Source organism: Camelus dromedarius, chromosome 12 (assembly GCF_036321535.1).
Source record: "Camelus dromedarius isolate mCamDro1 chromosome 12, mCamDro1.pat, whole genome shotgun sequence".
Classification (NCBI taxonomy): domain Eukaryota; kingdom Metazoa; phylum Chordata; class Mammalia; order Artiodactyla; family Camelidae; genus Camelus; species Camelus dromedarius.
In genome coordinates, this window is record NC_087447.1 from 9371802 (window position 1) to 9399428 (window position 27627).

General features: G+C 58.1%; 1 protein-coding gene across 5 annotated transcripts in view; it reads right to left on the reverse strand.

Moving 5' to 3' along the window:
• Positions 1-27627, reverse strand: part of DAGLA (diacylglycerol lipase alpha) — a 60098-nt gene that overhangs the window by 13678 nt on the left and 18793 nt on the right. For 2 of the 5 annotated variants that reach the window (XM_031459484.2, XM_031459482.2), the window contains exons 2-9: positions 10874-11012; positions 10282-10493; positions 8799-8900; positions 8229-8367; positions 5012-5099; positions 2943-3077; positions 2281-2358; positions 352-476 (exon numbers count right to left, since the gene is read on the reverse strand). In XM_031459484.2, the coding sequence (XP_031315344.1) occupies positions 352-476; positions 2281-2358; positions 2943-3077; positions 5012-5099; positions 8229-8367; positions 8799-8900; positions 10282-10493; positions 10874-10968 (974 nt within the window). In that variant the 5' untranslated portion in view covers positions 10969-11012. Of the gene's footprint in view, positions 1-351; positions 477-2280; positions 2359-2942; positions 3078-5011; positions 5100-8228; positions 8368-8798; positions 8901-9137; positions 9298-10281; positions 10494-10873; positions 11013-12068; positions 14505-27627 lie in introns of those variants that run through there. The other 3 variants (XM_031459483.2, XM_064492268.1, XM_031459485.2) reach the window with 3 other exon arrangements.

Genomic DNA, 27627 nt, shown 5'->3' on the forward strand with positions numbered 1-27627 from the left:
AGATGCTGGGCAATATTCCCTTCAGTCCTCTCCAAACAGCTCTGGGAGGGATGTTTCACCACCCCCATTTTACAGATAAGGAAACGGAGGCTGGCAGAGGTAGACTGAATTTCCCAAGTGACAAAGCATGGATTCAAACCTAATATTGTGTGATTCCAAAGCCCACGCTCTTCCCTGCCTGGGGATAACACAGAGCTAGAAAGGTCGAGGCCCAGAGATGGTGCAGAAGAGAAGCAAGGCAGGCCACAGGGAGGCGGGGGCAGGGCAGCAGGCACAATCCCTTTACGGAGAGCCCCCCTGGGCAGGCCCTCTGCACAGCTGGCCTGCGGGGGGACAGGACGGGGTACTCACGAGCAGGACCGGGCCAGCTGGCAGAGGCCGCAGGCTGGCTTCCGCATCAGGTACATGGGCCACCCGTAGGCGGCCAGGGCGAAGAGCATGTAGTAGCAGACCTCTTTGTAGCGGAGCATCTCTTGCTGGAAGAGAGGAGGCAGAGGGTCACCTCTTGCCCTTCCCACCTGCAGCCGCAGGCCCACAGGCTGCCCTTGGTGGAGGAGGGAGCTGCCCTTCTCCCAGGCTTCCGGCCACCCCGCACCCCAAGCCCTGGAGGACGGGCCACTCCTCCAGATGATAACTCCATTTTCCTAATTATCTCCATGCAACCAGGGCACGAATCCTCCCGAGACCTGTCCTGTTGCTCTGATCTCAGAATTAATGATTTGAGGACAGAAAAACACTCAGAGCACTGGATCGATTTCCCTGCCCGTTTTCCCCAGAAGGGAAGAGGAGGGAGGGGGGAGCAACAGTCACCCACCAACCTCAGCAATCAGGTCCTGGGAAGGGCATTTAACCCTGAGAGGACCGGACCCTCTGGAGGGGGTGCCCAGGCCACCAGCAGCAGGGCCAGCCTGGAGACACTGATACGCTGGGGGACCAGACAGGTAAGATGCCTACCCTCAAGAAGGCCTAAGCGAGACTCGGGGAGTCACAGGCTCACAAGGGCATCTGGGGGAGATTGGGATCTCTCTGGGAAAGGCGCCAGTTTGAAACCCTGTGTCTCAGGCCAGTGACTGTTATCAGCCAGATGGCTGGAAGGAGGTGGGAGAAACAGGCATCCCAGCAAAGCCGCTTCCAGAGTCCCAGGTGCCCCAGGCACCGGGGGACTCCTGCACTTAGAGGAAATTAGTCACCTTGTAAAAGTTAAAGAGGGCGATTAGTCATCTTGTGAAGTGAAGTAAGTAGCACCTTAATCAGGGCCCAGAGGGCTGAACGTCCCTGGGTCTGCTCTTCAGGAATGAGCCAGAGAAGGTAATTATCCGCTCTGGCTCAGGGCGGAGGGTGGGGTGCTGGCAGCCTCTGCCAGGTGGCAGGCGGGGACCCCAGGCCCTCGAGGCATGGCTCCTCCCCTGCCCCCTCCCCCAGGCAAGGGAGGAGGTGGTGAGAGCTAGCTGGGCAGCCCTAGGCAACTGGGATGGACCTGCTATGGATGGGCTGTTTTAAGAGGAGATATAAACACCTGCTGTGGGGAGTGGGGGCAGGCGGAGAACAGGCTTTTCCAGGGGATTCAGATGTGAAGGATGAATCGTTTCTAGCAGCATCTGACTGGCACCACTGTTGGCTAGCACTCTGCTGGGAACTGGGCTCGGGATGGCTCCCCCCTTCCACCAGCGCTCTGGGTGGAATGTGTGCCCAGCACCATTTATACTGCGGGAACAGGCTCTGAGGGGTCAGGGACTTGCTCAAGGTGACAGTCACAGGCGTGGAGCTGATGCACACGAAATCGGTTTGCTTCCAAGTAGGGCTGGCTCTCCGGGCTGCAGACTGCAACTGCAGCCCTGGGTGAGGGGCTCTCCTGGCCCCAGGACCGGCCCCTCCTTTACCTGGGACATACACACTGGAGAAGAGGTTCTGCCATTCAAAAGAGCTCGGAAACCACAGTGCTGGTCCCGCTGCGGTTTACAACAGCAACTTGGCAAAAACAATAGCAGCTCACCCCTGCGAAGCCCTCTGTGATCTCAGGAGGCCAGGACCAAATATTCTGAGCACAGTGAAGCAGATTCAGGGATTTTTGTCTGGAGAACTAGTGAGATGTGGGGGAGGGGCTTCGGGAGGAAGAGTGTGTGGACTGAGAAGAGGGGCCGCCTGGAGAGCCGAGGGGGGACCCACTGCGAAGAAGGTGCTGCTGACACCGTGAGGGCAGCGGGTAGGGAGTTGGCTTGGGTCATCCTGGCAGAGGGTGAGAGGGACCACGGGCAGAGTTGGGGGGTGGCCCCGACTCACCGAGTTCTTCAGGTCTAGGTACTTGGTGTTTCTGGTCACTGGCATCCCAGACAGGAAGGCCAAGATGTCGTTGTTGGCCTATAAAACAGGTGCGTGAGGGTGGCTGCCTGAGGCCCAGCTGCATGGCTGAGAACGAGGTCCAGGCCCCCGGCTCTGCACTCTGCCTGCTTCCCCAGGGCCTGAGAGCCCAAAGGCGCATGTGGCTTCCAGCTCCTCCACAGCCTGGCCAGTCTTCCAAAATCTGAGGTCTCCTCATATTTCCAGTTGCTCCCCTTCCACCCAAAGCATCAACTCTTGGTGGGCGATGCTTGCCCAGGCCAGGAGAAAACATTTTGTGTGTAATGCTGGGAGACCCCAACTAGGACTGGTGTGTCGGCGGGGTGGGGTGGAGTGACAAGAGCGGAGGCTGGAGCTTGGAGCTGGATGGTTCATTAGGTCCCTGTGATTAGAAGTCCCTTGTGGTCCTGGAGGCAGCCGCAGGCGGCCCAGCAGAAGGAAGAACCATGGACTGCTGGCTGAAGGGATGTGCTGGGGAAGGGAGGGGAGGGGGCATCAAAGGGTGACCTACTGGGCCTGAGGGGTTGTGTGGGACCTGGGGGGCAGCAGGGAGGGCCTGGGAGGAGGATGGTGCAGGAGGTTGCCCGAGGGCAGCTGATGCTCACCTCATCCAGCACAGCGTTGCGCTTGGCCCGCTGCCGCTGCCGGAGCAGCACCAGGCCCGCGATGATGTCAGATGGCACAATGTCGAGGTCTCGGAAAAACTCGGCAAAGAGGTAGGCGATTTCCGAGTAGGCATCCTATGAGGTCCAGGGAGGCAGGAGGCAGTGGCAGGGGAACAGGAGAGAGGACGAGAGACCAGGCGTGAAGGCCCCGGGGCTGGGTGTGTGCTCTGGGTCCCGTGTGTAGATTCACCCCTCTCCTTCATGACCCTGAGGGCCCTGTCCTAGGCTCTGGGCCCCGGCAGACCTGGCAGGAGCTGTCTGGGACAGCACCGACCCTTCTCTGTCCTCCATCTCCCAGCCCTCCTGTCCCTGGAGTTCCGAAGGCACTCATACCATCTGTCTACCATGTGCAGAGGCCACTGCGAGCCATTTCCTGTTCCTTCCCCAATCAAGGCCTGCACGGCCAGCCTGTTTCTCCTCCAGACTTTTTCTCTAGCAGAGAAGCCAAAACCAAGCTCCTGGCTACTTCTTCCCCATGTTGCGTCTCTTTCCACTTCCCACCAGCTGTGACCTTGAACAGCCTCCAAGGACTTTACAGAGCCCTAGGTCTCAGACCCCTTCCCCAACCTGACTTTGGTGGCCGACTCAGGACCCCCACCATGTGCCTGGAGAAGGGTGCAACACTGGGTCAGTGGTCCTCCTGGCTACCCTGCAAGCTCTGTCCTCAGGACAGCCATGCCTGGGGCCTGGGGGCAGGAGGCAAGGCAGACAGAGGCAGCGCCGCCAGCCGGCGTGCAGTCCTTCCTGCCTCGCAACAAGCTGAAGCCTGGAAACTCTTCCCTAACCTGTCAGGAGAGGCTGTGGTGGGAACAAACTCATAGCAACTGGTTCCCTCTTGCTGGGTTTCACCCCTGAGTGTCTGGCACTTGTAAGAGCAGAAAAATCCAGGGCTGCAAACTCAAACACTTAATGGGGCCAAACAGAGCCAGCCACTGCTGCGAGCGGCCCACCCGGGCCAAATTGAGATATACTGAACTTTGCATAAATGTCCCTGATTTTTAAATGTTAGCATCCAATTCAAGTTTTTAAAGCAACACAGCACAAGCTGATCAGGGTGTGCTCTGGATGGGACCTGGCCCGACCACCCTTTCCCTCCCTGGCCACCAGTGTTTGCTGAGGCCCCCTTGCCTTTCAGGAAAAGATGCCAACACCAGCCCCAACACCACGTGCAGGAAGGTGGGTGTGCCCTCAGCAGGCCCTGGGCTGAGACCCCTCAGGCCCCCCAGAGAGCCCCATGAGGGTGCTCCCCACCCACCAGGGAACCTCCAGGGGTTGGGGGAGGCTGTCTCACACTTGATTACTCACTCTACAGCTCACCAGGGACTTCTGGTGGGAAGGGGCCACTCAAGGCTTCCAGTGGCTTCCATGGAGGGCACTTGCTGTCTGGCTCAGGGAGGAGTGGTCTCCTGACCTCACTGCCACTAACTAGCTGTGGGGCGCGGAGCAAGTCACTCCACCTCTCTGGGCCTCAGCTGCCTGATCTGCAAAACGAGGGGTGGGACTCGATGATCTCTAAGGGCCCTGCCTCCCCTCCCCCCACTCGGGGGCCACCCACTGCTGACCCCGCCTTCCCTCCAAGGTGCCCTGGCACCAAGTCCAGCCCCTCTAGTTACTCCCCAGAGCGCCTGGTGTGGAGAGCTGCCTGTCACATCGAGGGCCACGTGGTTCCAACAGATCTTCCAGAGTGACCTGCAGCTGGTGACACTGCTTTCCTTTGTCTTCAGGTGACCCTGATGTTTGAGTTTCTCTTCTCCTAAACTAAACTCTCAGTTCCAAGGGGGTTGATAAAAGGCCTTCATATTTTTCTGTTGATGAAGCAAAGGGTTGGCTGTTTCACATGCTGGAGGGAGTCGTTCAGTGAATAATAATAGGTCCTCATAGGAGCAGGCTGTCACCTTGCTCCTGCTCAAAACCCAGCCCTGCCCCACCTGGCTCTGCCAGGGAGCAAATGCTCCTGAGTCACCAACAGCAAGACGTGAGCCCAAGGACAGCGGCTTGCCAGTACTTACTGACTGGGAGTCCTTTGTCCGTGTGCAGCAGAGGAACACTTTGAGCCGGCGTGACCAGCTGGTGGCCTGACCCTCTTCTAAGCGGTGCCTGCAGTGGGGAAGAATTGGTATGTGTGAGGTCAGAGGGCTGGACCAGAAGAGCTGGGCCAAGACGTTATGGAAACAGGGCAGCCTGTTCCCAGGACCCCACCAAAGGGCTCCCGAGCAGGGGGAGTCTTGGGGAGAATAGGCCTGGGCCCAGCCTATTCTGGGTGGCCAGTGACCTGGCTGTCAGCCAGCAGGTCTCTCCTGGGCACTCCTGCTGGCCTAAGGTGGCACACTGTTGGCTAAGGCCGGGGCCTGTACTCCCGGCTTCTGGGAGACTGACACCAGCATGACCTGGGGGCTTCAGACCTGGGAGCCCAAACTGAAGGCTGTTCTCAGTGCGGCCCATGTGTCCACAGGCTCAAACCAAGAGCCCTAGGAGATGGCAGCCAGGTGCGGGGCCTCTCTTCCAGCTTGTTCCAAGGCCTGGAGCAGACCTGTCAGACAGACCTGTTTCCCCTGAAAGGATTTCAGACGCTCACATTCCCTGTACTTGGGGAAGTTTAAGGGGCTGAATGAGGCTCTGCATTTCGAAACTCCCTGGATCTGTTCCTCTGTCCAGAGGGGAGAGGGCCCCTGCCCTTCATCTTCATGGCTGGCCCCTGTCTGTTCCCACCCCTATCCCCAGCCCCAGTGGGTCTGGCTGTTCTGAGGGTGTCAGGGTATCCAGGAATCTACACCCAAAGGGAGAGCAATTGGCCAGTTATCCACAGAGGCCCTTCCAGTGGTGGGTGTCCAGAAGCCGGTCTGTTTGAGCATAAAGATAGCAGATCCAACATTAAAAATGTAAACTAACAGAAAAAGCAAGAAGGAGCTGGCTTGCTTTTCTGACATGTACTCTCCCGCCAGCCCCTTCAGATCCTGGTGATGGGTGGTGAGGAAGTGCAGGCACGGGTGACCCTGAATGCCTGCAAGGCACTTAGCATCCATCAGGAGTGACAGGCCAGGCCCTCCTCCCAAGCCTTTTGGCTCCTCTCTGCAGCTAAGGGCTGCTTCCTGCTCCCAACCCTGGTCCCACAGGCTGTGGGCCACAAGGACAGGGAAAACCACAGGGCCTTCCAGGGCTACAGGAGGGGCTTAGGGAAGGATGCGCGGGAATTCTGTTTCTGGGACCAGCCAGCCCTGAGGGACTTAGGCAGCCTTGCATCCTAAACCAATGTCCCACCTACTGGAGGCTTAACAAAGGCCAAGCTGGGTTCCCAGAGCATTATGTTCTTTAACCCTTTCTAACCAAATTGGCTATCAAACATTCAAAGAGAATTTCCTCCCTTCCCTGTGGCTGATGGAAGAGCTGACAGTATACCCTACTGCAGTACCGTTTGTTCCCACCAGGGGGCGTATGGCACTGATGACACGTTTAGCCTAATGCATTGGTTAGGCTATAGAGACCAAGACAGGGAGAGACACTAAATGTAGACAGGAAGTTCATGGACTCGGCACCCCACTACCCTGGGGCTCCCGCAAAGATCCAAGGTCAAGGCTTCCAAGGCGTAGTGGTGGGACTAACCCATTTCCAAACCCTATCAGATTTGACTGGAAGGAGAAAGGGCCAAGGACTTAAATGGCTCCCTGACTCCCAGAAACTGAAATAACCCGTCAGTGTGACAGAAGGGCTTGTGCGCATCCCCAAACCTGGAGGCGGATAAAGGGTCGGTAGGCTTAAAATTCCCTGGTTAGAAGAACTGTGGTTTCAGAGCAGAGGGAGGCCGAGTGGGGAACAGCCGAGAGGTGGTCACAGTGGCCCAGCCTACCCTCCCAAGCCCACCTGAGAGCTGGAGAAACCACAGCAGGTGGGGACGTGTGAGCTCTGAGGCTTCTTAACTACCCGTACAGGGCCCGGAACTGCTGGAAAACTTTCTAATTCAGATGACAGCCACCACCAACTCCCAACTGCAAAGGCACTGGCTGCCCTGGGCCCCAAAGGCAATTACCCAGAGTTGAAGAGGGAAGATTTTTCTCCAGGGCCCCAGGAGCCCAGAAACTGGGTCGGGGGGGCATGTGCTCAGAATGTGCAAAAATGGGACGGGTGGTGGCGGCCAGCTGCACTGGGGGGAACAATGGGCTCTGGGGTCTGGCATTTGGGGTGGGGAGGTGGCCAGCCTTGGCCCAGGTGTGGCTCTGGCTGCACTGCCAAGCTGACATGGGGGGCCCAGAGGAACCAGTCAGAGGGGTACAGGAGGATGGGGTGGGGCCCTGGGCAAGCCACTGCCCTGGCTGAGAGCTCCCGACCCCACTGCCCTGGGCTGGAGATGGAGTGCCAGATGAGCTTGCACTCCTCGGGCAGGGTGGCCTCTCCAGGACTTGGACTCCTCAGCTGTGGAATGGGTCTCACAACCACACCAGGGTTAACAAAAGGATTAAACAGACAGATCATGGAAAGGGCTCAGGGCAGGGTCTAACCCAGAACAGAAGCTTGATTAACAGGAGTCATGGTGACCCACCCTGGAAGCTCCCCCTCTCTTTTTTCAATATACAGGAACTCTGTGCCCATGCCTGGTCTCATTTTCTCTACCAGGGCATAGCCTTTCCCCTTCTCCAAAACACTGTGCAAACCTCCTCCCTCCAAGAAGCCCTCCCTGATTAACCTCCTCCAGCCCCTTAATCCTAGAGGCAGCCTCACCTAGTGGTTAAAAGCAAGGGCTCTAAAGCCAGACTGCCTGGGCTTGATCCCAGCCCCACCATTTCCCAGCTGTGTGACCTCAGGCAAGTCACAGAGCCTCTCTGTGCTCCAGTTTCTTCATCTGTATTATGGGGATGATATTAACAGCTACTTTAGGGAGTTACTGCAAGTTAATAAAGGCACTTCCGGCTCGCTGTACACATGCGTCCTACTGTTACTATCATTGTGCTGTTATTGGCACTGAAGATGATGATGACAATGACAAAGGCTACCACTGGCTGAGCACGAACCTCATGTGAGTACCATGTTAACCACCCTGTTAAGTCTCACAGTGGCAGCATGAGGCAGAAACCATGGTGGTCCCGTTTATAGACCAGGAAACTTGAGGTCAGCCTTTGGCCAACGCCTGTGGTTCACACAGGTTGAGACGCAGTGAGGGAGGCACAGAGCCGGCCTCCACCCGCCAGTCAGCGAACCCCGCCAGGGGACGGCCCACCTGCCCGGCCGACTGACCGCAGGTTGTAGGTCCGCAGGTTGCGCTGCCTCCTCTTGGTGGCCCTCAGCTTGACGAAGGTGCGGCCCGTGGGGTCGAAGACGCAGAGGACAGTGATGCAGACACTAAGGATGACCACCCAATTGCAGACGACCATCCCTGTGGGGGCAGTGTTGGGAAGTGAAGGGTCATGGTCCTGGGGACACCTCCCTGGCTCTGAAGAAAGGGGCACTGGGGCCTCCCTACCCCCAACTGCTTCTGGGGCCCAAGAGCAAAGCCCCAAAGCCCCTAGCTCCAGCCTTTGGCTGCAAGGCCTGGGGTCCCCTGGCTGAGCTGTGACCCCAAGGTCCATCCCTGGCACAGAGAAGATGGCTCTGTGGGTTTCCAGAGCCCTGGGCAGCTCTGTGCCTGCTGCTGCCCCCCAGACCAGGGTCCCCCAATGAGGGATGGCAGACCACAGGATGAAGGCTGCAGCCTCACCCTACCAACCTACCGGCACCCTCACAGAAACTGTTTCCCTCTCTCAGGGCCTGAGTGTCTGCCCTCTCTAACCTGACCCACCCCCTCCACCCCAGGGCTGACCAACATACCAAGCGTGACGTTCTTGGCAGTGAGGTCGTTGCAGGAGGTGTAGTACTGAGTGAGCCAGACGATGCCCACGATGGCGTAGATAAACTCGATCACCAGGATGGCTGCAAGGAGAGCAGAGCCCTGGCTGAAGGACAGCTGCCGGCTGCCCAGGAAAGGCCCTAGAGCCTTGGCCTGGCCCTTCCTGCCACAGGGCCCCCGGCCAGCTCGGCAGCAGGGTCACCAGACCCCTCACAGAACCCCTCACGGGCTTCCTGGTACAGAGGGCCCAGAGGGCATGGCTGTCCCACCACCACTCTGTTCTGCTGTAAGGTGCCCACCACCTGTTCTGGCTCATGTACCTTCAAGCCCCTGATGCCTCCCCAAGAAGGTGACTGCAAAGGCGATGGCGAAGAGGCATTTCTGTTCTTTCAGGAATTAGAATTAGTTATATCCACGAACTCTGGAATCGGATGTATCTTAGGCAAGTTACCTAATCTGTCTGAGCCTCCGTTTCCTCATCTGTAAAATGGGAGTGACAAGGTCCGTGGTACAGGGCTGTGCAAGAATAGGGTGACAGAGTGTTCATTTCAGGAGGAGGCCTCCGGCACAAGGCAGGAAGAGGAAGGGGTCCCAGCAGCCAGCTGCCCACGATGCCCTACTCAGGCTGAGATGGGGCTTGGGGAAGTGGGTGGGAGAACTGATGGCCCCCCTCAGGGGACAGCATTAAAAGTCCCAGCTCCACAGGCCCCGTGTGGCAGGTGAGAGCCCAGGCTTTGAAGCCAGACAACCTGAGTTCAAATCTCAGCTCTGACATTTGCACACTTACCAGCTGTGTGACTTTAAGGGAGCTAATTAACCTCCCTGGGCCCCAAATTCTTCATCTGCAATATGAGACCAATAAAGACTCCTCCCTGAGTTAACATGGGAAAAGGGCTCAGCACAGGAGGAGTGCTCACTGGGAGTGCCCAGGAGGATGGGCTGAACCCGAGCCCAGGAAGAAAACACAGGCCGGCCCTCCAGGAGCTGGTTGAGGCCCCTGGGGAGCTTCCCAGGGAAGGTGGGGGGCTGTTTGGGGAAGGATTACAAGCAGCCAAAGATGTGCACGGCCTAGAGCAGGGGTCAGCAAACTCCTTCTGTAAAGGGCCAGAGAATAAACGTTTTAGATTCTGTGGGTCATACTCTCTGTCCCTACTCTGCTCTGCCGTGGTCGTTCAAAAGCAGCCAGAGGTGGTAAGTGCATAAACGAATGAGTATGGCTGGGTTCCAATAAAACTTTATTTACACAAACAGATGGCAGGCTGGACTTGGCTCTCAGGCCTCAGTCCGCCCACCCCTGGTCCAGAAGTGAGCCCAATAAACCTGCCTGTTCCGTGCTGGACCTGGGTGCTGGTGCTGGGCCCGGCCCATCACATGACATGTGGCTAAGTGAATGCTGGGCACAGGAGGAGGGTGAGGGTTGGAGTAGGCCAGAGCAGCCCCTCACCCGTGGTGGGTGGCCCTTACCCAGGCGCACGTAGAGCACATACTGCATGGATTCTCGGGGCTCCGTGTAGAGGATGCCCCCGCGCATGCTCAGCCAGATGATGGCCATCTCTGCAATCATGCAGCTCAGCAAAATGCCCAGGTAGCCGCGGCCGTGGTCCACCAGGTTCAGGGAGCAGGCCTCGTTCGGGTTGTAGACCAGGCCGAAGAGCACCACGGACAGGATCACAAACCTGGGGGAATGCACACGTGAGCGGAGCCAGGCAGCCTGTGCACCTCCCACGGCCCACCTCCCGGCGGGGGAGGTGAGGGCCTCACTGCTCCGGGCACAGGACCACTGTTCACCTGGCAGTGAGTCCCTCTGAGGACACAGGTGTCCAGGGACAGGGTAGCAAGGGCAGGGAGTCCAGCCACCAGCCGTGGGCAGGCAGCACAGCAGCTCCGCCCAGCGCTGGCGTCAGGTCCAGCAGTGGCCGGGTGGGGTCTCCATGTGGGTATCGCCCTAAGCGGTGGATGGTTCAACACCGACTCCTGGGAGCTGGGCACATGATGGGGTTGGGACAGATGATCAGAAGGCCTTCTTCCAGGCCTGTGACATGGGCATAAGACTCACCATGTGGTGTGCAGGAGGAAGAGGAAGATGGCTGGCAGGACGAGGTCATCGCTGCCCACTGACCAGCGTCGCCGGAACACCACAATCCCGGGCATGGCTGGCAGCTCTGCGGAGGCTCAGCGGGCCTGGCGCTCACCTCCTGAGACAGAGCAGACCCTGTGGCTGCCTAGGCCACTGCGGCACCCAGGGTCGCCACATGCCTTGCTGGGTGTGCCCAGCGGCACAGGCGTCTCCCCCAGGCCCTACAGCCCAGGGGCTTCCTGACCCTTTCTGGGCAGACCCACCTCCCACGGGATCCACCCCCAGAGCCAACATCAAAAACTGTAGCAGCCAGACACTGGCTTCAGCCCTACCTGAGGACTCTCCTGTCCCCCATATTGGCACATGCCCCTTGGGATCAGCTCTGCCAGGGGCTACCCCAACAGGAACTTCTCAGCATCATTAAAGACCTGGGTTCATCCTTGCCTCGCCCTCCATGGGATCAGGGGAGCCCCTGCCCAGTGCATGCAGTCCTTGGGGTGAGGTGGGGGCTTCCCAGACCAAGCCTGAGTCATCCCCTGCTGTGAGGCCAGCAGGGCAGGTGTAAGGCTGAAGGCCTTGGGGAGGGTGGGGATAAGGGCGTGCCTGGGGCTGGAAAATATGGGGGATGGGAGTTCCCAGCACATAGTAGGTACTCAGTAAATATATGTTGCATGAGGTCTTCCACTGCTTGCTTTGCTGGAATGCTGGAAATCAAGTCACTCTATGACTTGATTTTGCACCCATCAGACAGAATTCCCAACCACAGCAATGCCTCTTGGTAAGGAAGGACATAGCTGAGACACAAGTTCAAAAGCATGGCTGGGGTGCTCAGCCCCTCTGCCAGAAGGGCAGCAGGCAAGCCCTGGGGGTATCCCATCCTCTCAGCAACCATCCCTCCCACACCCACCCTGAGCCATGCAGCCTTCACTGCCCCGATCCCAACTCTCTGAAGTAGCTGAATTCAAATTAGCCACAGGCAAGCTCAGGGAGGAGGGCCCAGGAATCCCCCGGTCCCCACACCCTAGAGTCCCAGGAACAACGGCAGTGGTGTTGGCCGGGGGTAGACACCCATGAGGGGCTCTAGAGTAGCTCTGAGCTGAACTGTGTAGAGGAACCCCTGCTGCAGGAGGCTGGGCACTGGTGGGCAGCTGCCCCCAGGCTGGCAGAGGCTTACATGGCACCTGGTCCAAGGGTAGACAGCAAGTCCTCCTCTCCCCGGTGACGGCTCCAGGGAAAAAGAGTGTCTGCGGAGACCGGCATCACTTGGGAAGTGGCCAAGTCTCCCCCGACCGGTGGGATGGCCCTCAGGGTGGGCGAGGGGGTTTGGGGTCTGGTGGCCAGCCGGCACGTCCAGTCCAGCCCGTCTCTGTCGCCCTTTCCCTGGTGCAGCCACTTCATCCAGCCGCTGCCAGGCTGCTCCCAGCGAGGTGGCGGCCTGGCGGGCGGGCTGGCGGGCTAGCCTGCTGGGGTCGTGCCTACTCCTCCCCCCACCCTCAGGAAGTGACATCATCCCACTCTTTCCAAGGAGGAGTCGGAGCACGGATTCTGGGAAGCGGGAGAAGGATGGAGCGCGCGCAGAGATGCATGGTGGGGTGTCCGGGGGTGGGGGTCTGGGACTACAGGGGGCTAGGGATCCAGCTGTATGTCTGTGACAAGTGGCTGACGGCACTGGCTATGTTTGAAAGGACGGAGGGGAAGGGAGGGGCTGGGGCTCCGTGGGTGGCAGCAGGGCTGCGGAAGGACAGAGCTGCCAACAGCTGGTATGTCAGCCGCCAGCTCCTACAGCCCCTCCCCATCTCCAGGTGGCCCACGGAGGTTGCCTCAAAATGCTGGGTTGGGCTCGGGGGCCCCTCACACAAATGAAATGACTGCAAGGTCCCAGAACGTGCTGTAGCTCCGCATCCCACTCTAATCAGGCCAGACCCCGGCAGAGGAAGGGGAGGGCCGTCCCAGAGGAGCCCAGAAGAGCTTGTTCTCAGGGATGCTCCACAGACAGCCCTTCCCAACCACCTCCTCTCCCTCTGCCCTTCACCTCTTGGAGTCTAGAATGGCTAAAACTCTCACAGTTCACACGTACCATCCACCTCACAATATCATACAAAGCACCACGTGTGCACACGGCCCCACCCTCCCTGCTCTCAGGTGGGAGAAGTAGGGGGAACCTGGCACCCGGCCCTGCAGAGGTGGCTGAAGGTCTGTCAAGACACCAGAGTGAAACGGCCAGTGGCAGCCTCTGCCCCCCAGCTCAGGGAGTGACCAGCCAACAGCCATGGTCAGTGTCAGTCCCACCTCGATCATGTGGCAGGGTAATCCCTTGGGCTGACCCCACCAGGTGCTCCGTTACAGGCCTGGACAAAGCCAGTGACAGTCTTAGCTCTGGTGGGCTAAACAGAGGGAGAGCATATAAACCCGGCAGATCAGCTGCCCCTCCCTGGTCTGGGCTGGAGGACTCTCCAGCTGGTCACTACCAGGTCACGGTGTGGGATGGGGGTGACAGGGCCTGTGCTGCTGCTGGGGGAGTGGGCCACTCTATTCCATGTAGATTCATAAATCTCAGGGCTGCTATTTTTAAGGGCCTGAAAGACGCCCTTTCTCTCGAGACCCCAGCCCTTCACAATGGGGGCCTGTTCCCCTGCTGGGGATGTGATTTCATCTGGAGGAAATGTCTCAGGATGGGGGAGGGCAGAGGCTATTTCCTGGTCTGGGGCTGCCACAAAGCACCTCCTCTGGCTCTCCTCCCCCAGGGCACAGGGTCTGTGCCCTCCAACAACCTCAGTGGGGGCGCACATAGCTTCCCTACCCAGATCAGTGGCACTCCCAGGGGAGGTGTGGCATCCCTCTTCAGTAGGGGAGAACAGGGGCACTGCTGGGCGCTCCCTATGCCCTGGCTGGGCCGCCAGCCCAGGCAGGTGTGACTGGGGTGCCAGGACACCCCCCCACATGGATGGGGTGACTTGAGTGGTACTACAGGGCCCCTTTCTTCCTCTATCCACAAAGCCCAGTATCCTTGATGGTGATTCAGGCCCTTGAGTTAAGCATTAACCATTCTGAGTTCCACTTCCCAAAAATGCAAAATTGTTTTCTAAAATGCACATGCTGATTCCTACTTTAAAAACCTTTCATGGCTCCCGTGGTCTGCAGGGTAAAGTCCAGACCTCTCAGGCAGTAGCTAAGGGCCTCAGTAACTGGTAGGCGGGCTGTGCAACCTTGGGCAAGTGCCTTGCCCTCTCTGAGTCTGGGAGCAGGAAGACCCTCCCCATCCCCTGGGGATCCCGGGCACAGACAGGCTCAGGGCCTTCTTCTGGCTAGAGAAGTACTCCAGCCCCTTCTCCCACTGCCCCATCCTCCTCCCGACCCTACCAAACTGCTGCTCCCTAAAACACCTCACTGGAATCTGTGCTCTGTCTACCACAGTTCCTCTGCCACTCATCTTTCGAGGCCAACCAAAAGTCATCACCTATTTGAAACCCTCCTTGACAGCACCCCCTACCCTTCTCACGCAGAACTGGCTTTTCCCTTATGGGCCCCCTGGATGCCTCCCCCAGGGCAGCCTTGGGCACATTGTATTAGTGTAAACTTACTGATTCTTTGCTGCCCATCCCTGCCCCAGCTCAGCCGAGAGTCCTGGAGGGCCGGGGTCTTGCAGTGCTGCTGATCTTCACACCCACTCTCTTGCCCTGGAGTGTAAGCATAGGGCCCCCCCCCGCCCCCGCAGCAGCCCCGGTCCCCACAAACCACCACTCCATCCCCCTGAAGCAGCTGTCATAAGACTGGAGACATGGTTCCTTCCTCTCCTAGCTCAAATCCTTCCCTCTTGGGGAAATGTTACCCACCCCGCCCCCACGCTCCCTGGCCGCTCTCAGAGGACCAGCTTCTCTGGCTATCTTAAGTACTCTAGGGCTTTTTCCTCAGCTGCAAAATGGGGACAACACCACTCCCTCAGAAGGCTGCAGCAAGAGCTGACTGGGATGATGTCACAGAGATCTGCATAGGTCCCGGCGGACCCCAGGCCTCTCCTCGTGGGGGCCATCATATCAACGGGGCTTCTGCGGACTTCATGGCAGGGTGATCTGGGATGGGCGCTGGGGTTTGGGCAGGTGTTGCTGATTGCATGATTGGCTCCAGCTAATCAGAAAGGGCTGGCCTGGGCAGATCAAAGCCCTGACAGGGTAACCTTCCCCTGCCATGGGCCTTGGGGGGCTGCTATTTAAAGAGCCAGGGCTGGGCCTTCTCCCCCTGATCCTAAGGTCCCCTTGGGCTTGGCCCTGGGAGCAGGCTTCAGGGAGAAGTGCCCTTGGCAGTAGGTCCCAGCAGGTCAGTGCTGAGAGCTTTCAGGGAAGGGAGGTCACAGAAAGTTCCAGCTCAGGGCTAGTGGGAGACAGGAGGTCACCCTGCTTGCTGGCAGTGGGGCCAGGGCACCAGAATCAGGCTGAATCACAGGGAAAGGATGACGTGATATAGGAGGCCCATCCAGTGTCACCTCCAGCCTCTAGGTCAGTTCATGAGGTGTCCCACCTGGCAGGGGTGGCCTTGTGCATCCAGGCCCAAGGATGGGCTGGAAGTTGAGCCTGGAGGAAGGGATGACAACCAGACCCAGGCCACAGGGATACATCTGACATTGGCGAGCACCTCCCTTGTTCCAAGTCCACCTGCCAGCCTCACAGCAACGATGCAGGGTGACAGCGTCACCCTCAATCCACATGCTCTAAAAATCAGGCTGTGTCTAGGTCCTAGCCCTGCACTTACTGGCTGTGTGACCTTGGACAAGTTATTTAACCTCTCTGTGCCGCTCAGTTCCTTATTTCTAAAATGGGGCTAAGAACAGTACCTAGCTCAGAATTGTCACAGGGTTAAATGAGTCACACACTTAAGCCCACACCTATCACAGAGTAGGTACTCGGTGAATGTAGCTCTTCCACTATGATTTCTATTGAAGAATGAGGAGGCTGGGGCTCAGAGACTCTGCCCCGCAGCTTCCAAGGAGCAGGAGGCTGAGCAGGCAGGAGTCCAGTGCTATCCAAAGCCCACACTTAATGCAGGAATGTCAGGGTTAGAAGGGGCCATGCAAACAGTCCTGGAGCCCCCTTTTATGGGTAAGAAAACTGAGGTTCAGAAAGGCCCCAGAGACTCCAGCTTTCCCTATCTGTCCATCCCAGCAGGTGCTAGACACACTGTCCCAGAGTTCCCAAGCCAGCGCATCCCTTCTCCCACCTCACAGCATGCCCTTCTTGAACTCCCCAAGAGACAGTCCCATTAACAGAGTGTATCCCCGGGGAGCCTGGGCTGAGATCTTCTCTTTCACACTCTTGATGCATAACCCCCTTGGAAGCTGGCAAAATCCACATGACCTCCCTCACTGGCAACCAATCCACAAGAAGGCATCAATCACCTGAACGGTTTCAGGCAGAGTCATCTGTGGCTACCTCTCCACCTCCCAGTGGGTGGGGGCCCCACTGCTCCGCAGCCGGGCTGGCAAAGGAGAGGAGACCTCAGCCCCAGGCCCACCTTCCCTGGACCCCGTTTAGCCCTGCCTGTTGAGGCTGGTGACCAGGCCAGGTCCAGCCACATCCTCAAGCTGCCAGTCCCAGACCCAGGGCAGCATCCCCAGGCCAGAAATTCACCACCCCTTCAGGCCTTGGTTGCCTCTCCTGAAGAATGAGGAACCTGGACTAAGGGGAGGCTAGTATTTTTGTATTTGTTAATATTTACTTGTATCAGCAACAGCTGCATGTGCCTATACGGGAACCACAAACAATGAAAAGGTGGAATATAAATGTAAAATCTTCAGAACAAAAACTAAGTACATTAAAATAGAAGATTGGGGAAATGGTTGCACATGTGCAAGACACAACGGCCCCCACAGGAGCTACATGTAAAACTATCATGTAAAACCATGCTTCCTGGTGGCCAAAGTAAAAAGGGAAATCAGGCAGTCTGTAAGGACTCTTTTAGTTCCCCAAGGTGCTGTGGTCTTTGGGGTCCTGAGGAGAGGGCCCAGGACTCCCTTTCCTATAATGAGTGGGATTCCTTGCGTGAAAGGGCTTTGAAATTAGAATGTGTTCCAAACACAGTGAGAGGAAACTGCTGCTAGCTAGGCCCTTGGGGTCTGTCTGGTTCCAAGTGTTTCTGTGTTGGGCACTGGAGCTTGTCTTCCTGAGGTGGGTATCTGACTTGGGGGCCTGACTGCAGTGAGGCTGGGCCCCAGGCAGCCTGCAGGGCGAGTGCTGGCCCCAGACACTCCGTCTTAGCTGGGGTGGGCTCACGAACGGGCTCCCTTCTGGCCTAAGTGGGCTGGCAGACAGCGCCCGCCCTCTTAAGTCATGCCCAGAGCACTGGCTCCAGGGGTGGTCAAATCCTGGCCCCTCCACTTCTCAGATGTGTGGCTACAGAGCTAGTTAGCCTCCCTGCTGGCTGGTGAGGCTTATATGAGGGAGCACCCACAGAGGGAGGGGATCAACACATAGTAACCAGAATCACTTCAAGAGGCTGCAGGGCGGTCCCAGCTCAGCCCACCTTAAGTCCTCTAGCACCTGTCAGTTACCTACCACATCCTGGGCCTCATCTGAGCCCTTTGCAAACATAACTCACTTAATCCTTATAATAACTCTGTGAGGCAGGCACTGCTATTACTATATTTTACAGATGAGGTGAAGTGAATTGCCCCAGGTCACACAGCCTAGTTCCAGGGCCTGTGTCTTAACAACTGCTTCTGAGGAGCAGGATTCAGCTAAATGCCTGTCTTTGAACCCAGGAGCAGGCTTCTGATGCCCCCTATGGAATGAAGAGCCATGGCGTTAGGGATCACAAAGAGCTCTGTGGGTCTTCCTCTGGCTCCAGGCTTGTGGCCACGCCACCACGGGGAGACTGCGGATATCGACCCCACTCTGCAGATGAGGAAGACTGAGCCCAGGGGAGTACCACGGGCTGCCTGAAAGTGAGGGGGCTGTGGGCCCAGAGCTAGAAGCCTCATTAGGTCATAGGGGCATTACCCCAGCTTTACAGATGAAGAGACCAAGGTCAGAGAGGCACAATGCCCGAAGATCCCACGACAAGGACAGGGCAGGGCTGGGATTTCAAAGCAGCCTCCTTGAGTTACTTGAAAAGAAAAAATCTCTGCCCATCAGTCCGGGTCCTCATTCCCACGCACACAGACACAAAGACCCACATGTTCCTTCCACCGGGCAAGTCCCTTCTCCTTCCCTGGCCTGTGGCCCCACACAGAGGCTGGTCTTCAGGACCACAGGAAGGGGAAGGGCGGCGAGGGAGGCGACAGAGAGAGCACACGCGTGGGTTGGGGGCCACGTGCACTGCCAGCCTGTGCCCGGGTGTGCACAACCCAAGCTAGGGGCCTGAAAGCTGTTGCTTTTCACATGTCAGCTGTGCAGGAGCAGAAGGCAGAGCTGAGTCTGCCCAGGGCTGAGGCTGGGTTCCTCACGCACCCAGGCCCAGGGACTGAAACAGTGTGCCTGATGTGGCCGGGGGCAGGAGGGGGACGCCACGGCCACTCCCCTCCGCCCCCAGGGTCTCAGACTCACAAGCACCTTCCCCGCCCTCCCAGCCAGGGCCACTTTGAAGGACCAGGGGAGGTGCCTCCTACGCCCCTCACTACAAGCCTGAAGGTGGGTACAGCTGGTCTCATGTCACAGATGGGGAAACTGAGGCTCTGAGGTTAAACAACCCAATGAGTGAGATGCCAAGTCTGGCTCTGAAGCCACAACTTTCTGCTGTGTTCTCTCCACATCGACAGGCTTGATGGCCAGAGCCCCTCCCCATGGAAGAGCAATCTCAGGGCCAGGCAGAGAGTTTGAGGAAGAGGATGAAAAGGAATGGCTCCAACTGCTGGATGCCATGCTGGGCTGGACGCAGAAACAGCTCCAACAATTATTCTATCACCTGTTATTTTTTAAAAAATTCTTACATAGCATTTATTACATATAGTAAAGAGCAATTCTCAGATGTTACCCACTTTAACGTCATTCTTTTAACAACCCTATGAGGTAAATGTTATCATTTTACGGATGAGGAAACAGGCCCGGAGAAGTAAAGTAACTTTCCCTAAGTCACTCAGCTAGTGAGCGACAGAGCCAGGCCGTGAGGCTCCAGTCTGTGCTCTCAGCCCCTCCCGACGAGCCCTTGTCAGGGCTCCATTTATCACAGAGGCTCCAGCTTCTCGTTCTCAAGCTAATTATTTTCCACTCGTCTACAACAAGCAAAACTTGCCATCTGCCACGGGCCCTGTCACTGACACCAGCCAACTCCCTGGGAATCAATTGAGGCCTTTCGTTTCCTGCTAGTTGTTTTGGGAGGGCGGCTGGCTGCTGGGAGATGAGGTGGGAGGGCCCAGGAAGTGGCAGGACCCTCACGAGCAGTCAGGCCAGGCCCTCCTCCCACCCTACTGCCCTCCCTGGTCCTCTCCTCCAGGGGGTTGACGCCAGGGCTCACTGGGCTGGAACGGACCTGCTTCCAATAGCGGAAGAAGTTCCCCTCTGGTAAGGTCAAGTTTTATTTCTGAATTCTTCCTTGGAGGCTGTTTATTTTTCTGAAACTAAGGATGGGCCCTTGTCCCACACTCATTCTGGTGCCTGGGGCAGAGGTGCCCCGGAGCAGCCCAGAGAGGCGGGCTCTGCTGGCTGCCTGATGGGCACTGCCTGGTGCCCGGGTCTCCCAGGCCCTGGCCCTTTCCTCCTGTCTGTCTGTGGATGGATGCAGGCACCCATCCCAGGGCTGTTTCTATTCAGGCCCTGTGGTCTTCTCACATCCCCTCTTTGTGCTCTGTAATATCTTTACCCCTTCCCTCCAGCCCTGGAGGACAGCCCCGAATCTGAATCTCAGATCTGTCACTTCTAGCTGTCTGTGACCTTCACTTTTCTGAGTGTCAGTCTCCTCATCTGCAAAAGAGGATAATGGAGGTACCCGCTTCACAGGGAGTCGTGAGGAGTAAATGGGACAACACATATAAAGCCCTCGGCTCATGGAAAGTAACAGTGGCTGTCATTATTATCTATCCAGCATCTCTCCTGAGGGTGCTTAGACTCCTCACTGCCTGAGTCCCTACCCTCGAGGCGTGGCAGGGCCCAGATCTCCCTGTGAGCTAATTCAAGCCTCCCATACAGAAAGACCCTGCTCCCTACCCCTGGCCACCGGGCTGACCCACGCCTGCCGTCACCCTTGTCGACCTACCTAATACCCTGACCTACCTTTTCCAGCAGGAATGGCAGCATCTCCTAGGAGCCCCACTTGCCCAGGCTGAGGCTTCACTGGCCCTGCCTCCTTAACCCACAACGAACCACTGAGACGGACTCATGATCCCATGGATCAGCTGGGAATGAGGAGCTCTGGCTCAAGGACACATCTGTGCTCCTGCGGAATGCCCCCGTCTGCCTATGTCTTAAGTTTCGGGGAGTCCCACTGTAGGCCCCTTCCCAGCTCAAACTCTGGATGTCCCGAGGGGCAGAGGCCCACCACTCATGTCCATTTGCCCAGTCCAGCATCCTACTGGCAGTCCTCCCAGGCCCCCCACCCCTTATCTCCCCCAGGGCCTCTGCTCTCCCACAAGCCATTTACCGGGAGCCTCCCCCACTACTGCTCCCGCCCCGCGCAGCTCATCTGCAATGTTTTAGCTGGGCTTCCCAGAGCTTCCGAGAAGAGACTCCCTGTCCTGGGTGCTGGCAACACCTCTGAGAGGAATTAGCACCTTCCACTTCATTCGGGGCCCCCTAGTGAGGCTGCTAATGAGGATGCTAAGTGGGCACACCTAGCCTGACACCTCCCCTCTGGGAACCCCCGCGCCCAGCATACCCTGTGCCACCACGGTTCTATCGCACCTCCTCAGGCCTGCTCAGGGGGAGAGGCTCCCCAGACTCCAGGAGGCTGCATGGGCCACGGAGGATGGGCGGAGGGGCCACCTCCCTGGGCAGCACGGCCATCTAGGGCACAGGCCCTCACTCGGGCTATTGAGTTTCGCTTCAACCATTCCCTGGGCATCGCAGAAGCAGGAAGGGATCGAGTGACTTCGTAACATGAGCTCTTTCCCAGGGGAGGAGGTCTGCAGAGTTCCTGTGCGGCCGGAGGGCCAGCATCCCTTGCCCCTCAGAGCACTGCTGGCAGCAGGAGGTGCTACTCCCCACGGCGCCCAGGCTGTGGTCCAGACCCCGGCCCTCGGTGGCCCTCCTCTCCCGTGCCCAGTGAGTGGATGGCAGTGCTCTCCCAAGTGGGTTTCTGGAAACCCTCAGGCACCTCCAGCTCAGGGGAGGTGGTCACAGCAGGCTGGGGCTTGCAGGCTATGCTGGTCAGAGTACTTTAAGCTGTTTTACACGTTGGGGCTCCTTGTAACATTGTATTTGAACTAAACAATCTCAGTGCTTAAAAATGTTTGAGAGGTCCTGGACAGAAGGAACTCTCAGGTCCTTTCTGGCCCTGACTTTTAGTTCTACTTGCTGTTTCAGTGCAGGATGGCTGAGAGCCGGGGAGGTCCATCCAGGAGCCCAAGCTAACTGGACCATCCTATGTGTCTGCCTGGACTAAGCCACAAAAAACACTGACCAGGTGCTCAGAGACTTCTACAGTCCCCCTCACTCCCTAGAAACCGCCCTGGGCACGACAAGCTGGACCAAGCACGTGCCCACAGGCCTCCGGGTGGGGGTGGGGGCTCCGAAGGCCCCCTGCCACTGGACGAGAGCAGGGCTACACCCAGCTTTTGTCCTAGTGCCTCTGTCCACGCAGACGTGCACTGAGCCATGATCTTCAAAGTCAAGCGCAGGAGCCACCGCCCGGGACAAATCAACCACCACTTCCTCCTCCTCAGTGAAACGGGGATGGTGATGACAGCGCCTCCCTCGTGGGGCTGCTGTGAAGACAAAGTGAGTTCAAAGTTGTGAAGTGCTGAGCGCCGGGTCCAGCACAGACGGGTTGCTTGGTGGCATTAGCTACACACACACCTGCTTAGTTTTAATTAAATCAACCCCCTCCTCAAAAGTGCATTATGGCTCCTAAATGCTCTTTATGTAAGATTAAAACTCCCAACCATTAGCTATAAAGCTCTCGACCAACCGCCCACCTCCATCGCTGTCAGTGGGCAAGCCCGTCTCCTGCTCATCAAAGGAATGGCCCTCTCCCTGGCAGAGCTCGGGCCCGTCCCAGTTGGCCTTGAGCCCCAGTCCTGGTTGGTCGGCCCATGACTGATCCGTCTCGGCCCACCTTCCTGCAGGCTCTTGGTGCTTTGCCTCGCCTTCTCTGTTACACTGAGGCTCCTAGGAAGGAAACCCTGGACTCCCCAGGCTTTGCTTCAGGTCTGGGGGATGGGCCCAGAGGCTCAGGGCAACACAGACTAGAAATGGGGAGCAATGGCCTCCACAGTGGGGGCAACCTCACCAGGCACCTCGTAAACATCAGCCTTCTCACTCTTCATGCCCAGGCGGGACCAAAGGGCTGGCTTCGGATCTGGGTAGGTAAAGGCTCGGAGAGGGCAGGGCCCGACCTTGGACTCCGGACTTTGGTATCACTTTCCCTCCCAGAGGACTCATCCTCAGGGCCAGGGCCCCAGCCTCAACACACCAACACTTCTGTGGCCTCTGCTTCCTGGCCAGCTCCCGGGGTGTGGCAGCTCCCTGGTGACTGTGGGCTAGACTGCTGCCTGACCTTCCAGCCCTGAGTGGTACTCCATGACCACTTAAAAGGTCACAGAAGGGAGGTAATGGACATTTGGCAGGACCTCCTCCCAGTCGACCTAGGGCAGGTGCCCGCGGCTTCATTAACTGCCTGCTACCAGGAGGGATGAGGCAGGCCTTCCATGGACCCTGCCAGCCCTGGGGAGGTCGGCAAAGCTGTGTCTGACTCCAGGGGATGAACCTTTCAACAGGAGCTGACAGCGCCATCGAGAGAGACTAGCAGTGCCGGGCACTGAGTGCTAATGGGATGCCCACCTGGGGCCCAGGAGACAGACAGGGTCCTGGCCAGACCGGGTGAGGCCGAGGCTTCTGCCAGGCAGAAAGTGGCACCTTATCTCCTCTGGGGCTTGGGAAGGAGAGTGTCAATGCCTGCTCCCTCAGCAGGCCCAGCCCTTCACTGCTTGTCCAGGAAGGCTCTGGAGTGGGGGGTGGCGGTGAGGGAGTCGGCAAGAGCAGGGGACCTGAGGGGGGCAGCCTGCGTCATAGCTCCTGCTGACTGCCCCACCCTTGGTGGCCACTGGCTGCTATAAATACCTCTCCTGCCTCTGGATGTTGCAGGAGGTGACCTAGAATTGTGGGCTCTGGGGCCTCCTGGGTGCCCCTCCCTGCCAGTGTCAGATGCAGCCTGCCTGACCAGAATGTCCTTGTGACCTGAGAGCCCACCCCCACCATGAGCAGGGCCCTGGCCAGGGCTAGGAAGACCCTGACACTGAGGGAGACAGTTGAGGCTGCCAAACCCTGGGTGTCCCACCACCGTCCTCTCTACCATCTTGGCGGCAGCACTGAGGACGTCAAGTCCTTGGAGAGCAAAGGTCTGGCCGGCCTGCAGAGGAGACACGGTGTGCGGCCCAGGACCACCCACCACAGCCTCGAGCCTCAAGCTTAGACGCAAGGGCTCCAAAGCCCCCCTCCTCAGTCCATGGTTCCTTGGCAATTCCACCTGACCTCCAAGCTGGCCGAGCATACTCCTTTCTTCCAGTCGGTGGCACGTGTCTGAGTCAGCCCTTCAGTCCTCGAGAGACCCCAGGCAGGCCCAGGCCCCAAACCCCAGGTCTGGCTGACCTAGGGGCCCAGGGCACGAGGTGGCCCCAGGCCTGGCAGTTGTGAGGACACCATCCCTCACACGGGGCCAGGGTTTGGTTCCAGACTCTGGCTTAGGGCGGCACCAGGGCGTGAGGGGAGAGAAGGCTGGGAACAGCTCCAGGGGTGGGGCCTGGGGTGTGAACACAGGTGAAACCAAGTAGAAATTAAATTCACACATGCAGCCATTCTCCACCTGTCCAACACATAATCAGAGTACCTACTGTGTGCCAGAGGGCCCCAGCAATAAATAAAACTCAGGTCGGGCCAGCCCTCAAGGAACCCACAGGCCAGAAGGAAAAAGAGGCTTCAAACCAATCTTCACATATGACGGCATAAATTTCTCCAACGTGTGCTCCGAAGAGGGGTCCTGTCAGAGCCTGAGCAGGGAGGTGAGGGGCAGCTGCCTTAAGAACTGAGGTCTGAAAAATAAGCTGGAGTAACAAGGCCACAAAAAGAGGGCAGCGAGGGGAAGAACTTGGAAGAGGCCCGTGTGAGCACCACAGAGGACAGAGAAAAGACCAGACTAGCCAGACAGGAGCAGAGGTGAGGGCCGAGGAGGAGGGGCTGGTGGGGTCGGTGAGCCAGGCCCAGGAGTCTGAGCTTTATCCTGGGAAACTCTGGGCCAAGGCGGGCACAAGGGTAGAAAGGAGTGGGGGCCAGATTGAGGTGCAGCAGACAACGGTGACAGATAGGATGGGGCGCTGGCATTGGAGGATGACCCAGCCTGATGGCCGTGTAACCAGACAGGCAGAGGGAAGGGCACTGCATCTGCCCCTGGAGCCCCAAGACACCCAGTGATCTTGGCTCCGGGGCCAGCAGGCTCTGGAGCACTTCCTGCTCAGTGTCTGCCTGCAGGCGGGGAGTCTTCCTGCAGGCGGGGAAGGATGGACTACGCCCTGGTTCCTCCAATCCTGGAGGAACACCGAGAGAATGGAGGCCTGGGGCAGCCTGTCCCACTCGAACAGCAACGCACACCCCAAAGTTTCAGCTCGGCCCAGGTGTGCAGCAGGCACCCATTCAAGGGCAGTCCTTGGGCTTTGCTCCACAGCTGAGGGTTCCCCACGATGAGCCTGAGGTTGGAGGCATTGCCCCCTGAATGCTGAACTCCTTACTTTTCCTGTCACCAGCTCTGGCCACAAATACAGCCATGCAGAGGGGGCCTTAACCTGGATGGACGAGAGCTCAGACCTGATGCAAACCCCACACAGAAGGAGAGATGGAGGCTCAGAGAGAGGCGGTCTCTGTCGGCTGGTCACCCACCCACCCGCCATTTCCAGTCACTCCACAGAGCTCATTATACTTAGAAAATGTACTTCTTTTTCTGCCGGCCAGCTGGCCCGCCCTCACCACCCTTGCTCACTATCCCCAGGCACTCGGCCGTGTCTCTGTCCCTCAAATACCCGAGTGTGTCCTGGCTCAAAGCCCAAGCTCTTGCCTGGACACGATCCTTGCTCCCCATCTCTGCATGGCCCCCCACCTCCATCATTCAGATCCTAGCTCCATCCCTCCTCTGGGACTCCTGTCCAATCCCAGGAAGCCCCAGAGCCTCTCCATCACATTATTACTTTATTTTCATCTCATCGCTTTCCACCACCTAACCCTCTCTAGTTTATTCATCTGTTAACTTATTTACTCTCTGTCCCCTCCTACCCCCTCAGGGAGTGGCTCTCCGGCAGGGCCCTCACCTGTCTTCTTCCCTGCTATGTCCCCAGCACCCAGCAAAGGGCCTGGCAGTGGCAGGAGCCATGTGTGAGCACAGCCTGTGGCAGCCGGTGCAGAGACAAGCCCAGAACCCAGGCTCCTGACTCCCAGCCCCAACTCTTTCCGCACCACACTGGCTGCGTGCTCGGAATCCCAGCTCGGGCCCAGACTGCTCTCCTGCAGCAGCAACCACAGGCAGGCTCCACTGGTGCCCGACGACCACGCTGTGGGTGAGGCAGGGGAGAAAAGTGGCAACTTTCACTGATGCATAAACTGGTGGGAGGGGGTGTTGGTGATTTGCCTTGGGTGACCCGGCGAGCAGCAGGGCCAGGACCATGGCCAGTTATCCCAGAGGTCCTTCTGCCTGGGAGGCTCTACAGCACTGACGAGCCTGCTCCCCTGGGCATCCGTGGGAGGGAGGCTTGTGGTGTCCACCTCCACAAAGCCTGTGCCTGGAGGCAGGATGCACATCCACAGGGAGGGCACCGCAGGCCATGCTCTCAGGATGCAGTGGGTACTCGAGTCCCCTCCCAGCAACATCCTGAGGGGCTCACCAGGATCCCGGGGCCGCTGTTAACAAGAAGGAAAGGGAGCACCAGGGGAATGACTTCCCTCTTAGAGCCTAGTGTCTCACCCAAATGTACGGGGCTGGACTGGATGTCTTCCGTTTCCCCAGGACTTGTATTTTTACTCCTCCTGAACACTCAGCTGCCAAGGGGCTTCAGCCCCCGGATGGGGAACACAATCCCATGGAAGATGCAGAAATACCGATAACACTACATCATGGCCACCCTGGGAGGGAGATGGACCAGGAATGACCATTCTACACCCAGGGTTTTAAGTCAGTCAAAACCAAGGACAAAACCTAAGCCGTCAGTGACTTGCCTGTGACCTCGGAGCTGCAAAGCCTCATCCCTCTCCAGACAATGGACACGGGAACAGTGGCTGCCCCCTGGCTGCTGGGGGAACACAAACGACTTGGTAAAGGGCCTACCCTCAGATCCTTGTCCCGCCTCCTCCCTGTGACCCTGATCTGCTCTCTGCCAACTTCCTGGGAATGTGAGGAGAACACACAAGACATAGCGGAGGCTTCTTAGAAGGAAAGCACTATAAAAAGCTTCACAATATGATTACTTCCCTTGAAGACACAGCCCTGGGCTTTGACATCCCCGCCCCCGTGGGGCCTCGTCAGGATTCTCCCAGCGTCCTCCTCCTGGCTCACACCTGCACAGCTGGGAGACCGGAGGCAGTGGGCAGGCCCACCCGGAGACACACCCCCGGCCCCAGCATCTCCCCACCAGAGGCAGAGGGCGGAGGGAAGGTGGGAGGGCTGGTTTCGAGGGCTGTGGTCCACTCTGGATGGCCCTTTCCCCACCCTCTGCACCCAGCCTCCTCTCAGCTCTTCTGGGCCTTGGGAGGACACGAGAGCACGTCTGGGAGGTGCTCAGAGCTCCTCAGAGAAAGAGTCAGACCCAACGTGGGATGAATTAGGTATCAATGTGCTCATTTATGCGTACTTCGGTTTGGGTCAGGGGCAGAGTAGGAGATGCATGGGGCTCAGTGTCACAGAATCCAGACTTGGTACTGGGCTCGGCCGCTAATAAGTGTGGGCAAGTCACAACCTCTTGAAGCCCTGATTCCTGTCAAATGGGGAGAAATGAGATCTGAGTGACACTGGTTAAAGTACGACCTGCAAATGGGGACTGCGAGGGTACCGGCCTTATGGCGTTACCACGGGGGTGATGGTCGAGCGCTCGGCACTGGGCCTTGCGGGCTCGACGTGCTTTATGGCTCGTCATTCTCCTGGGGGAGCAGAGTTGTGGACAAAAGACCTGAGGATGGGGCTGTTTGCAATGCCGCCTGAGCTTGCAGACTCTGTGTCTGTCTCCAGGCGGGCACCCATCCCTGACCAGCAGCAGGAGAGAGGGCTGTTCAGGGCCTGGTGCCCACTGGACTCAGGAGACTAGCACTCCCCCTTCCATGTCAGTCCTGCTCCCCAGCTAAGAGGCAGTGGTGGAGGGACCAGGCTGCCTCCCCAGCCCCAGCACATGGCCAGCTCCCAAAGGGCTGGCTGCCCTCTGTGGACAGAGCTCTGCCAGTGGAGGGTGCAGCACAGTCTCTTGGTAACGGCCTGCTTGTCCTCACAGCTTGTCTGATAGGACCAAGTGCTGGGAGGACCACAGGCCAGAGCAGTGGGCTTGCTAAAGGCCACAGCCCAAAGCAAGGTGGACACCCTGGGGTGGCGCGAGGCTGGCCATAGGCAGGACTGCAGGGAGGGAGGCA